The sequence below is a fragment of the Lineus longissimus genome, chromosome 4 (assembly GCF_910592395.1).
Source record: "Lineus longissimus chromosome 4, tnLinLong1.2, whole genome shotgun sequence".
Classification (NCBI taxonomy): domain Eukaryota; kingdom Metazoa; phylum Nemertea; class Pilidiophora; order Heteronemertea; family Lineidae; genus Lineus; species Lineus longissimus.
Genome location: NC_088311.1, coordinates 10494323 through 10506560, shown reverse-complemented (window position 1 = coordinate 10506560; position 12238 = coordinate 10494323). Strand labels below are relative to the sequence as shown.

General features: G+C 42.4%; 1 protein-coding gene across 4 annotated transcripts; it reads left to right on the top strand.

Annotated features, from left to right (window-relative positions):
- Nucleotides 1–1022: 1022 nt before the first annotated feature.
- Nucleotides 1023–8054, top strand: LOC135487159 (adenosine 5'-monophosphoramidase HINT3-like). Of its 4 annotated transcripts, XR_010446785.1 has the most exons (6): nucleotides 1023–1144; nucleotides 2340–2457; nucleotides 2873–2939; nucleotides 3855–3975; nucleotides 6107–6239; nucleotides 7597–8054. XR_010446785.1 is itself a non-coding variant. In XM_064770595.1 (5 exons), exons 1-5 carry the CDS (start codon nucleotides 1028–1030, stop codon nucleotides 7648–7650), a joined length of 489 nt encoding a protein of 162 aa, XP_064626665.1. In that variant the 5' UTR covers nucleotides 1023–1027; the 3' UTR covers nucleotides 7651–8054. The 4 variants fall into 4 exon arrangements, 3 of the variants coding, with proteins under 3 accessions (XP_064626665.1, XP_064626666.1, XP_064626668.1); XM_064770595.1 differs by lacking the exon at nucleotides 3855–3975; XM_064770596.1 differs by lacking the exon at nucleotides 6107–6239.
- Nucleotides 8055–12238: the final 4184 nt, after the last annotated feature.

Genomic DNA, 12238 nt, shown 5'->3' with positions numbered 1-12238 from the left:
TTCTTATTTTATGCATACATGATGGGTGTGCTTACATCTGCTGTTTCTTCCTCGAGGGGACCATCTAGGGTCCCCAATGTGGATCCTGGTTTTCACGAGGCGGTCATAGACGTGTGAGAGGTGGTATGCCCCAGCGTTTCTGTTAATCAAAACCAAGTTAACCGGTGGGTTTGATGAAAACTTTGTCTGAGGATTATCTTCATGATCTATCAGAATATAAACTTTAAAATTATCAATATCCCACCTGTAGGACTTGATGTGTCAGTAACCCTACTGATGGACTGGATGTGACAGTATCCCTAATGTTGGGATTGGATGTAATCTCTACTGATTGAATTGATGTGACCCCTACTGATGAACTTGATGTGACAGTATGCCTTCTGTTGGACTGGATGTGACAGTATCCCTCCTGACGTACTGGATTTGACACTATCCCTACTCTTGAACTGGATGTGACATTGTCCCGACTACTGGACCGGATGTGACAGTATCCTAACGATTTGACTTGATGTGTCAGTATCCCTAATGTTGGACTGGATGTGACCTTATCATGACTGCTGGACAGGATATGGTAGTGTCCCATCTACTGGACTGGATATGTCAGTGTCCCATTGACAGGACTGGAGAGTTCCATCTGCTGGACTGGGTGTGGCTGTATCCATGCTGTTGTACTAGATGTAGTGGTGTCCATGGACTGCGTGCTGCCATATTCTGTACAATAGTCGGGATACTGTCACTTCCAGTCCAACAATAGGGACACTCAACTATCACGCCTAATCCAATTGTAGGGATACTGTCACATCCGGTCAATCAGTGTGGATACTGTCATATCCAGTCCAATAGATGGAAACTTAGAGTAACCACACCAGAGATGGAATACAATCAGCATCACATCCAACCCAGTATATTGGACACAGACACATGCAGTACAGAAGCATGGATCTGTCACAACCAAGTGAATCTGCGACTGTTGCACTTGTGGGCATAGAGGAAGTGTTCACCCAAGTTTACCGTACCGACGACCACCATGGCTGAAATAAATGTCATCAAACACCCAAATTCTGATGAAAAAACTTACAAACAGGGCTGCATCTTTTGCGTAATTGCTCAAAAGGATGATCCAGAGACAACCATATTATACGAGGTACCCGAAAGTCTCATTTTGTACAGACATGAATGTCGCAATTTGTCCGTGTTACCACTTTTGTGAACATTTAAATTTATTTCTGGGTTGAAAATACAGGGTGTTCCAGAAAACATTCATTCTACTTACTCTCCGATTTCCGGGTGATATGTTGTTTAACTTGTAGGCCTATCAGGGTCCTCTTGAATCAAAGGCATCCTGCCCCTGATGATCATTAAGACCACCACACACTCATAGTGTGGCGGTCTTTCTTATTTTTACTGATCCTGTATCTCTCTATCTCCCGTCACCGGATGGCAGATGTACCATCCTCGCCAAGTCGCTCCTCATACCTCCGATAAATTTCGTGGGTTTTTCTCCCCCCCCGTGAGGAGAGAGGCAACATCTCCAGTGAGCAGCATATTGACAACACTCCTCTGGCCCCAATTGGTGCTCTGCGCAATTCCTTTTACTGAACTGCTTCCCTCGGCCAAATTGGCTGTTGCATTGATGATAACTGCAGAACAGCATTGTGTATAACCACATTAAATGAATTTGCATCCCATGATAAGATACCATCGGCATCTCCTTTAGGGCACCAGCTGGCTACACTCCAGACGCAGTGGACAGGTCACGTTCCTCACCCTAACCACTGGGACAATTGGTGAGCTTTCTGGGGGTTTTGTACCGACGACCACAACTAATTGGCGGGTGAATGCGGTGCCGATTGTTTATCAACTGACTGGAAGGGGTGGCGCTGTAGTCGAAAAAAAAAATTTTGTGATTAATTTTCGCTGATTAGCACAAATGAAGTTTAAAGTAGTCTTATTCTAACCTGAGACTTACAAAGATTTTTGCATTTAATCGTTTTGTTGTTTATTCACATGTAGGTCAACTAACGCTACAATGCAGTATGTACGTATACCATCTAAACCATGGTAGAAATGCAGTGTAGGAATGAAGTGTATGAATATCAGCTACGCTATTATCTATGCCAAAGCGGTATACACCGAGCATTCTGATTTGGTGACAGAAAATGCCCTTACAGTTTCGTTACAGCAATGCCCATTGACTAATCGACCAGCCGCACGAATTCCCGCTGTTAGTGGCAGTCCATAAGGAGACCAAATTAGGATGACGCAATGGGCTGCCCAGGGATTCTACGGCAGGCCAAGTCCTTTCCTCTCATCATCATCTCATTTGCCTTATCCTTCAGGATGAAGACGTTGTGGTCTTCCAGGACATTAAGCCAGCTGCACCGCATCACTATTTGGCCATCCCAAAAACTCACATACGAGATGCCAAACAATTGAACAGAAGTCATATACCACTTGGTAAGTATTGTGGACTTGAAATGACTTCACATCAGGTGAAAAATGACATTTCACTAAATGAGTCTTCCCTGGCTGTTTTGAATGTGTCAGGCTGACATGATTAAAATGGCACCATCTGGGAGCCACCACGTTTTTAAGAAATAGAAAAACATCATAGCGCAAGGGGTATGCCATATTGTCACTAACGCTGGCATTAACTTTTAAATCTTACAGACTTAACTGAGGGAGATCATACCAAGTCAACTGTACGCCTGCATTTGTGACAAAATTTGTTTTGATTTTGAACAACCATGCCCTGAACTTTAAAATCAACTCTGGAAGAACGTGGTTATGATATTTGGATTGACATGTTCACTCAAATTTGGTCATTTCTTTCGAGAAGCTAAAGAGTTGACACAAGATTTTTTTTCTCCAGTTGAACATCTTGTGCGTGCTGGAAAACAGGTGCTTGAAGAACAGGGAGGGAATACAGAAGATGTGAGGTGAGAGGAATTGGCCCGGATGGAACGTTATGCTTATTGACTGAGCAAGTTTAATGACGAGCATGATCTCAGTGGAATTCTTAGACAAAATTTAAATTGTTTTGATAAGACATAAAAAATTGTGTGTTTCTGGTTGCCTTTTTATCAAAATTTGAGGGTAGGTAGGTGCGGATCTATTTTTTTTGAAATTTTATCGCTTATGAATTAATGAATAGAGGAAGCCGCTGCGTTAACAAAAGGAGGAATCCGCTTTGAACTGGTGTTTGGAACTTTCAGCTAAACTATAAATTAGTGCCCCAGGAACTAAATAAATTGTCCTATGTGGTGAGTGAGACTGGTACGAATTCTGAAGTTTGAAATGGTGCAATAGACTGATAATATTCATAATCAAATAACTTTTAACTATTCAGATGACTTTTCAGCTAGCATAAAATTGCAAATGAAAGTTGTGAAGGGATAATGTCAAAATTATATATTGAAGCTAAAAAACCAGCACTGTTCGTCTGGGGGAAATGTCAACGCAAAACGACATCATCTGTTCTTCTCTTGAATTTTTTGGCTTCAACTAAGTTGCTTTAAAGAGGTTATTACTAACACACACCGCAGATTACGCGATTTGTCTCGGTTTGACAAGGAGAGCCATGGCTCACTGAAGAATTAAAGAAGGAAAGGCTGGAGAGGTTGGAGAGGAACTGGTTAAGGATTAAACGGAAATAAACAGACAATTTTATCAGTCCTACATGTAAAGTTTCTATGTTACTAATCTGATTCATGATGAAAATGTGTGGACGTCAGAAAAAGTTTTGTTAGTCTTTCTATTGAGGGGAAACAGGTCCAGGGAGAGACGAGCAGTGTTCGTTTTTTTGGCTTCAATATACTTTTGACATGCTCCCTAACTCATTTTCCATTTCTTAGGATGGGTTTCATTTGGCCGCCGTTCAACCTTGTGGGTCATCTTCACCTGCATATTTTGGCACCAGAGTCCTCACTCAGACTCCTGCCCAGAATCTTGTATAGTTCATGGTTGTTCTCAGATGTGAGTAACGGCGACATTATTTTAATAGAGGGGTTGCGCACCGTGTCCAATGAGGTGATTCCCTTTCCGTGTATTATGTCATCAGTTGGCGTGGGGGTCTCCATTCTCCGCAGCAAACTTGGTTGTGAAAACAACTTTGCAACCTTGAAGTCTTAGGTAACTCCACTCAGTGCCTGATGCGTAGCATTGCGTTATTTAAAACAATCTTTACCTGTCATCATTCATCTTTTGATGAGGTGTGCTAGTGCATCCAATGAATTTACTTCGACAAAGATGTCTTGCATTTCAAGTTGGTTCTCGTGGGTTGGGCGTACATTGCTTTTTGACATTCTGACCCACACTCGCACTCACACTCAAAATTTTAAACTCCGTGTAGGACGGTGCGTAACCTCTCTATAGTTTTGTTGTTTGAGCTTGCCCAAGCTGTCTCAAAATCAATGGACTCAAAAAGAGATAATTATTGTCAAGAAGACTTTTGGATTTTACACTTCGAGTGACTTTTACATTCTCACATGACACAAATGGAGTTTTTGGTGGGAGAAATCTACTCACGGGTTCTTGCTGAACTTTTCAAAATGTTGATAATTATTCATAAACCCCTAAACTGAGGCAACTCCTGAAATTATTTCTTTTTGAGTCTATTGTGCTCCTTTTGCTTGGCTGGGATTTTGAATCTTGAGTCAGTTGTAAGTGGGGGTTCAAGGAAACCCTTGATATTTTCACAATATTACAGGTACACCATAACGTCTCTGTTTCTTATTTTTACAAATCTTAAGGTATGGATTTCATTGGCCTCCCCACAATAGCATCTATCATCTACATCTACATGTGTTGTGCCCGCCGAGAAAAATCAAATTCCTTAGGAAAATGTGCCTTTCGTATAAACCAGGGGGGAAGAAGTTTCGAGTTGTAAGTTGGACTGTATTTTGGTTTTAACTGTGTGGTGTTAAAAAGTGACGAGAGGACTTGAAATGACCAAGATTCAAAATGAAAAGTGGCATGTTGTGGATGTTGTGGTGCTTTTCGCTTTGTTGAGATTGCTGCTCATTCTTCCTCTCCAGCACCTTCCTTCCCCTCTATCTTGATCTATCAAGGGTTAACGTTTACTCAGGGCTCGAGCTAGACTTTCTTACTCGGGAGTCAAACTAAAGTCTTGAAAAAATCTGATGAGTCCTGTAACATATTTCTAAGTTAACAGTTTCAAACATGAGCGTCGTGGGCCAAGTTTCATGCTTCAAAAGCCGGACACTTTTCGGGGGTTATCTGGAGTCCTGGTTTACTTCCTTCAGTGTTCGCGCTGCACTTGGAGACCTGTGTTATTATCCAAAGAGTATTCATCCACCTCCCATGGAGATGAGCATTTCTGCTCTCCTCCACCATTGGTAGTTGGTTTATTGGCCTAGTGACACTGTCTTTGGCCAGAGTCCACGCATTCTACTCCTGTTTCTCACTTATTGGGCTGTCTTGCTTGCTCTGGCCACAGGCCACTGAATCAAGGGACAGTAAGGGGTTTAAAGATTGTAAAACGTCCATGAAGGGTTAAGGAAGAAGAAGGAGAAGTAATCCGCAGAGGTCCCCGTAAGAAACTTCAGTATTTTTATCACTTCACAACTTCGCCCCTCTGCTGTACATCAATGCACAGGGGGCGAAGATGTGAAGTGGAAGTGTCCTACCTTTCAGTCTCTCTGAGATCTTGGATTTCTTGCTCCCTCTTCTACAACAATTTGACCCTTTACTGACCCTTGATTCAGTGGCCTGTGCCCTGGCATAGCACCAGAAACAAGGAACCTCAGCTTTATATCTGACTAGAAGGACTTCAATGAACAAGGATTTCTAAGTCCTTGAAAGCTCCAATCCTGGGTTCTCCCGAGATCGAACTCTGGGCTCTATAGCGTGGTAGCCAGAAGTGTTAACCACAAGGCTATGAGACTGAAGACCCATGGGGCCCCTATAACCTTAGTGGAAGAGGAATACTCCCTGGAAATGACGCTCCCAAATGCACTGCGTACGATGAAAATTTCTCCAGAACGATGCTCCACTGGGATGGACACGAAATGTGTGAAACATCGACCCTTGGTCCTTCGTGATGCCCCTGCACCATTGTAGCACCCCTCTCCCTTGTATTCTTCAGACTTGGTTTTCATTGGCCACCCTTTAACACCGTGTATCATCTCCACCTGCATGTGATATGGCCGCCTGATCGTATCAAGTGCCACCTTCGAGAATTCAGAGTTTATAAGCCAGGGACAGCTTGGTTCAAAAGTGTAAGTCTGTAGTGTAAACGTTATTTCAATTTCATAGGTGTAATGTAGTACATGTACATACAATAAAGTCTTAACATTTCAATTAAAATTGAACCAGTATCGTAATGTGACCAAGGAGTCAAAGGTTATGATAGAAAGTGCTAAAAAATAACTTTGAAGGGTGAAAATATTGGTTAACATCGTTTCTCCCCAAATGTTGTTCAATCCAACCTTGTCGCAGCAGTTAGTAGCTCTCACTGGCACCACCGCATCAAAAAGACTTGCATCAAAATGTTCAGGAAAAAATCCTCTTTACGCAAACAACTTTTAGGCCACCTCAATCAATTAGCACACTGATTTCAATATACATAAAACAAACTTGAGGCGACATAGAGGTTGGTGTTACAGGGTAGTCTAGTTCTGCGTACCAACAAAAACGTTAACCACACTGCAAATGGGTTAACTATGATAATAATAAATGGTTTTTGATGCAGTACTAGGTTTGCCAATGATATGATCAGGTAGTCATCATGATGTACATGTAGCTGTCCAATGTAATTCTGTCTCTTCCGTTATTGTTTTAGAACTAATTTGTTGTGTAGAGTAGATTTTATAGTGTGCCCTGCAGGATCTGTAGATAAATTTTCTAGCCCTTCTCTAAAATTATCGCAAAGTTGCTGTAATGAATTGACATGAATGAACCAGGAGAAAATCAGTCGAAAACGTTTGTAAAACACAGTTTATTTATTTATTTTGCTCTTACGTTTGATCAACCATCTTCATATGGATTTCCATGGTCATTTTCCGAGGTGCTAATTATCGTCACAGATTTGTGAGAAGGTGCTAGTTAATGTGATGTGGTTGTTGTTTCATTACGGCAATTGCGCTCTGTGGTGATGTTAGAGGGGTGAATTTGCTTTTTGGGGCCGTCTAAGCCAGTGGGTTGGTCTGGGTAACGGGATGGTCGTGGTAGCCACTGGTAGCCACTGGCACTGGTAGCGTGGGGGGCATTTAATGGTAATTAAAGAGGAAACCATTATGGACCAGAGGTCAAGGTGGGTTGGTTGTATCATGGAGGTATTATTAATAATACCTACATGGTTGTATTACCAAGGTTGTCGCCAGCTTGGGTTCCTTCGTTCATCTTTATGTTACATATACCATTTACTGTAAAACCTCTCTATTAAGGACACCCTTGGGAGGGAAAAATCCTGTCCTTAATTGAGAGGTGTCCTGATTACAGAAGTCAAATTTAAGGGAAAGGACCAATTTGGGACCATATGCAGTGCCCTAAATAGAGAGGGTGTCGTTTGTAGAGAGGTGTCCTCTAAGAGAGGTTTCACTGTATTTGGCTCAAGATATTTTGTGTTAATTTCAGATTGACTGGATGATGGATAGATTACACGCAATGCCAGATGAACCAGTCTCATGATGTTGTCAGTTCTGATAGACAAAAGACAATGCCAGATGAACCAGTCTCATGATGTCGTCAGTTCTGATAGACAAAAGACAATGCCAGATGAATCAGTCTCATGATGTCATCAGTTCTGATAGACAAAAGACAATGCCAGATGAATCAGTCTCATGATGTCATCAGTTCTGATAGACAAAAGACAATGCCAGATGAAACAGTCTCATGATGTCATCAGTTCTGATAGACAAATGACAATGCCAGATGAAGGAGCCTCATGATGTCGTCAGGCCAAGCAATGCGCGATAAATTACCCCGATGATGTCATCTGTTCCAATAGACAAAAGACAATGCCCGATGCACCAGTTTACCAAATGTCATCCATTCTGAATTGGGTTGTTGTGCTAATAGGGTCTTGCCAATGAGGAACCTGCACAACAAAACCTACCAATAGGGGGCCCTGCAGGCAAATGGACCATGGTTGTTTATGAGAAAGCCATTTCCCGGGTCAATGATTATAGAATATTTCATCCCTTAATTTACTCTACATGGGGAAATAGCACCAAAAATATTGTTTTATTGATCCTTAATTCTATTTTGATGAGTTTTAGGGAGAAAATCAACAAAACTTAATTTTAATGGAAAATGCACTGGAAGTGTACCTTTTAGTACTGGTGCTGCCATCTGGATTTTTAATTATGTAGGTTCCTCATTGGATTGATATAATGTATATAGCTATTAAAAATCAAATAAATTATTTGAAATAGAAATTTTGCATTATTTTATTCTCTCTCTTTTGGCCAACTCGATGAGGTTTGCAACATTCTGTCTAATGATAAAAAGTAAACACATTTGTATAGTGCCTTTCAAAAACCAGACCAAGCCGCTACCCCAACACAGATAACCTGAAACAACTAATTCTTACGAAGACTTTTGAACGTGTCAATGTTTGGGGACTTGAATGCTGAGGGAGACCATTCCACAGCCTTGAGTCCCAAAATTTCATGCATCGGCTAAAGCTTAAGTGATGTTGAACAACCAAGCCTTGAAAAGAAACCTTGAATGCAACATTTGTCCTAAATAGAAGGCCTCGCCTAACCTTTCTAATCCGACCTGAATGATGAGACTGACCCAAACCTTCTGATCATTCTATCCTCAAGGATGGCACAGCCACACCTTTCCTGGTCTGTCCTCAAATGGAATACAGCCACAACCTTTCTGATCTGTCCTCGGAGAGGACAGTGGCACAACCTTTCTGATCTGTCATCATAGAGGACACTGGTACAACCTTTCTAATCTACCATCATAGAGGACAGTGGCACAACCTTTCTAATCTACCATCACAGAGGACACTGGTACAACCTTTCTAATCTACCATCATAGAGGACACTGGCACAACCTTTCTAATCTACCATCATAGAGGACAGTGGCACAACCTTTCTAATCTACCATCATAGAGGACAGTGGCACAACCTTTCTGATCTGTCATCATAGAGGACACTGGTACAACCTTTCTAATCTACCATCATAGAGGACAGTGGCACAACCTTTCTAATCTACCATCACAGAGGACACTGGTACAACCTTTCTAATCTACCATCATAGAGGACACTGGCACAACCTTTCTAATCTACCATCATAGAGGACAGTGGCACAACCTTTCTAATCTACCACCATAGAGGACACTGGCACAACCTTTCTAATCTACCATCATAGAGGACACTGGCACAACCTTTCTAATTTACTATCATAGAGGACACTGGCACAACCTTTCTAATCTACCATTATAGAGGACAGTGGCACAACCTTTCTGAGCTGTCATCATAGAGGACACTGGTACAACCTTTCTGATCTTTCATCAAAGAGGACACTGACATATTCTCTCTCATCAGTCATCAAGGATGACACTGCCACAACCTTTCTGATATGTCTACAAAGAGGATGTCCTCAAGGACGACATTAACACAACCATCCTGATCTGTCCCCAAGGAGAATACTGCCACAACCTTTATGATCTGTCCTCAGAGAGCACACCCATATTACCTCTGTGTGGAGAGGAGCAGTTTAGTGTTAAGTGTCTTGCTCAAGGACACACCAAACTTTCTAATCTCTCAACAAAGAGGACACTGCCACATCCTTTTTGATATGTCATCACAAACGATGATACTGAGACAACCTTTCTGAACTGTCCTCAACAAGGACACTGGCACAACATTACCAGTCTATCATAAGTGAGGATACTGTCTGTGTCGAAAACGCCCCCTCCCCCCCTCAAGTAAAAAAATGTGTTGGGCCGAAAAATGCAAAAAGGGTCATTTTGCCCCCATAATTCAACAGCCTGCAGATTAAAGTGCATAATAGGATACTTTTTTCCCCGGATATTCTACCCAATGACATTTCATACTACACCAGGCTTATAATCAAGGTTTGAAATATCAAGAGGCCGAGTATAACGAAAACTACTGGTGCCAGGATGATAATCAGGAAGAGTCAATATGGTGTCATTGCTGTATCCTTAAGCCAGATACCAAACCCAACATGTCTCCACTCAACACAGAGGCAATATGGGTGTACCCATGAGGACAGATCAGAAAGGTGGTGTCAATGTCCTCTTTAAGAACAGATCAGAAAGGTTGTGCCAGTGTCCTCTTTGAGAACACACTAGAAAGATTGTGCCAGTGTCCTCTTTGAGAACACATCAGAAAGATTGTGTCAGTGCCCTCTTTGAGAACACATCAGAAAGGTTGTGTCAGTGCCCTCTTTGAGAACACATCAGAAAGGTTGTGTCAGTGCCCTCTTTGAGAACACATCAGAAAGGTTGTGTCAGTGCCCTCTTTGAGAACACATCAGAAAGATTATGCCAGTGCCCTCTTTGAGAACATATAAAAAATGTTGTGTCAGTGTCTCCTTTGAGATGACAGATCAGAAAGTTTGTGTCAGCTATCCTTGTTGAAGACCGATTGAAATGGTTGTGCCAGTGTCCTCTTTTATGACTAATCAGAAAGATTGTGGCAGTCTCCTCTTTGAGAACATATCAGAAAGGCTGTGCCAGTGTCCGCTTTGGGGACGAATCAGGAAGTTTGTGCCAGTCTCCTCTTTGAGAACATATCAGAAAGGTTGTGGCTGTTTCCTCTTTGAGATGACAGATCAGAAAGCTGTCCTTGTTGAAGACATATTGAAATGACTGTGCCAGCGTCCTCCTCGAGGACCGATAAGAAAGGTTATGCCAGTGTCTTCCTTGAGGACCGATCAGAAAGGTTGTGGCCGTGTCTTCCTTGAGGACAGATCAGAAAGGTTGTGTCATCGTCTTCCTTGAGAACATATCGGAAAGGTTGTGTCAGTGTCTCCTTTGAGATGACAGATCAGAAAGTTTGTGTCAGCTATCCTTGTTGAAGACAGATTGAAATGGTTGTGCCAGTGTCCGCTTTGGGGACGAATCAGGAAGTTTGTGCCAGTCTCCTCTTTGAGAACGTATCAGAAAGGTTGTGGCTGTGTCCTCTTTCAGATGACAGATCAGAAAGGTTGTGTCAGCTGTCCTTGTTGAAGACATATTGAAATGACTGCGCCAGTGTCTTCCTTTAGGACAGATCAGAAAGGTTGTGCCAGTGTCTTCCTTGAGGACAGATCAGAAAGGTTGTGGCAGTCTCCTCTTTGAGAACATATCAGAAAGGTTGTGGCTGTGTCCTCTTTGAGATGACAGATCAGAAAGGTTGTGCCAGTGTCCCCTTTGAGGACAGATCAGAAAGGTTGTGGCTGTATCCCATTTAAGGAAAGACCATGAAAGGTGTGGCTGTGCCATCCTTAAGGACAGATCAGAAAGGTTGTGCCAGTGTCCTCTTTGATGACTAATCAGAAACCTCATGTACCTGGGACAGCATCAGGCCTTGGGAAGCTCCAATGCTATATATCCTCTCACTGGGAGATTGGACAGGCCCAATTACCCCACTCAGCTCCTCAAATAGTCTACTGTAACCCACAACTAGCCTACTGTTGAGCTGATGCACCTGAGGAATCTTGTGTATATGGGAAAGAGCTGTCCTCTCAGACAACATCAGGACATTTCTTCCTTGAATGAGCTTGTGTTTTAAGGCCAACCTGGCCATAGAGACATCTCAAGTGGCCTACTTGATATACTCATCTACCTGAGACATCAGACTTGGACTCTGCAAGAGTTTCCACCTGACTGTGCTCTTCAAGACAGGCCAGAGTTCCCTATTTGGCACGTTAGGTAGCCTACTAAAGTACACATAGTCTACTTGAAGTAACTCATGGACCCGAGGTACATGTCCTCTGTACCTGGGACAACATCAGGACAGTTCTTCAGCCTTTTGGTAGCTTCCGTCTGACAGTGTTCTTGAATACAGGCCGAAGGGCTTGCCTAAAAATTTAACCTGCGATGGACCAGCATCCTCCAGAGGGGGGGAATTTTGGATTTTGTCACGCAGTGCACAACCAATGCCTTGTAAGGATTCTTCACTGTATCAAGAAGTTTTTGCGATACTACACGATAAATTTCCCATATAAAGATGTTTGCCATACTCACAATCAATGACGGATTGATATTGAGCATTTTTCAGACTTCTGAAGTCACATCTTCACCCTCTTTGCG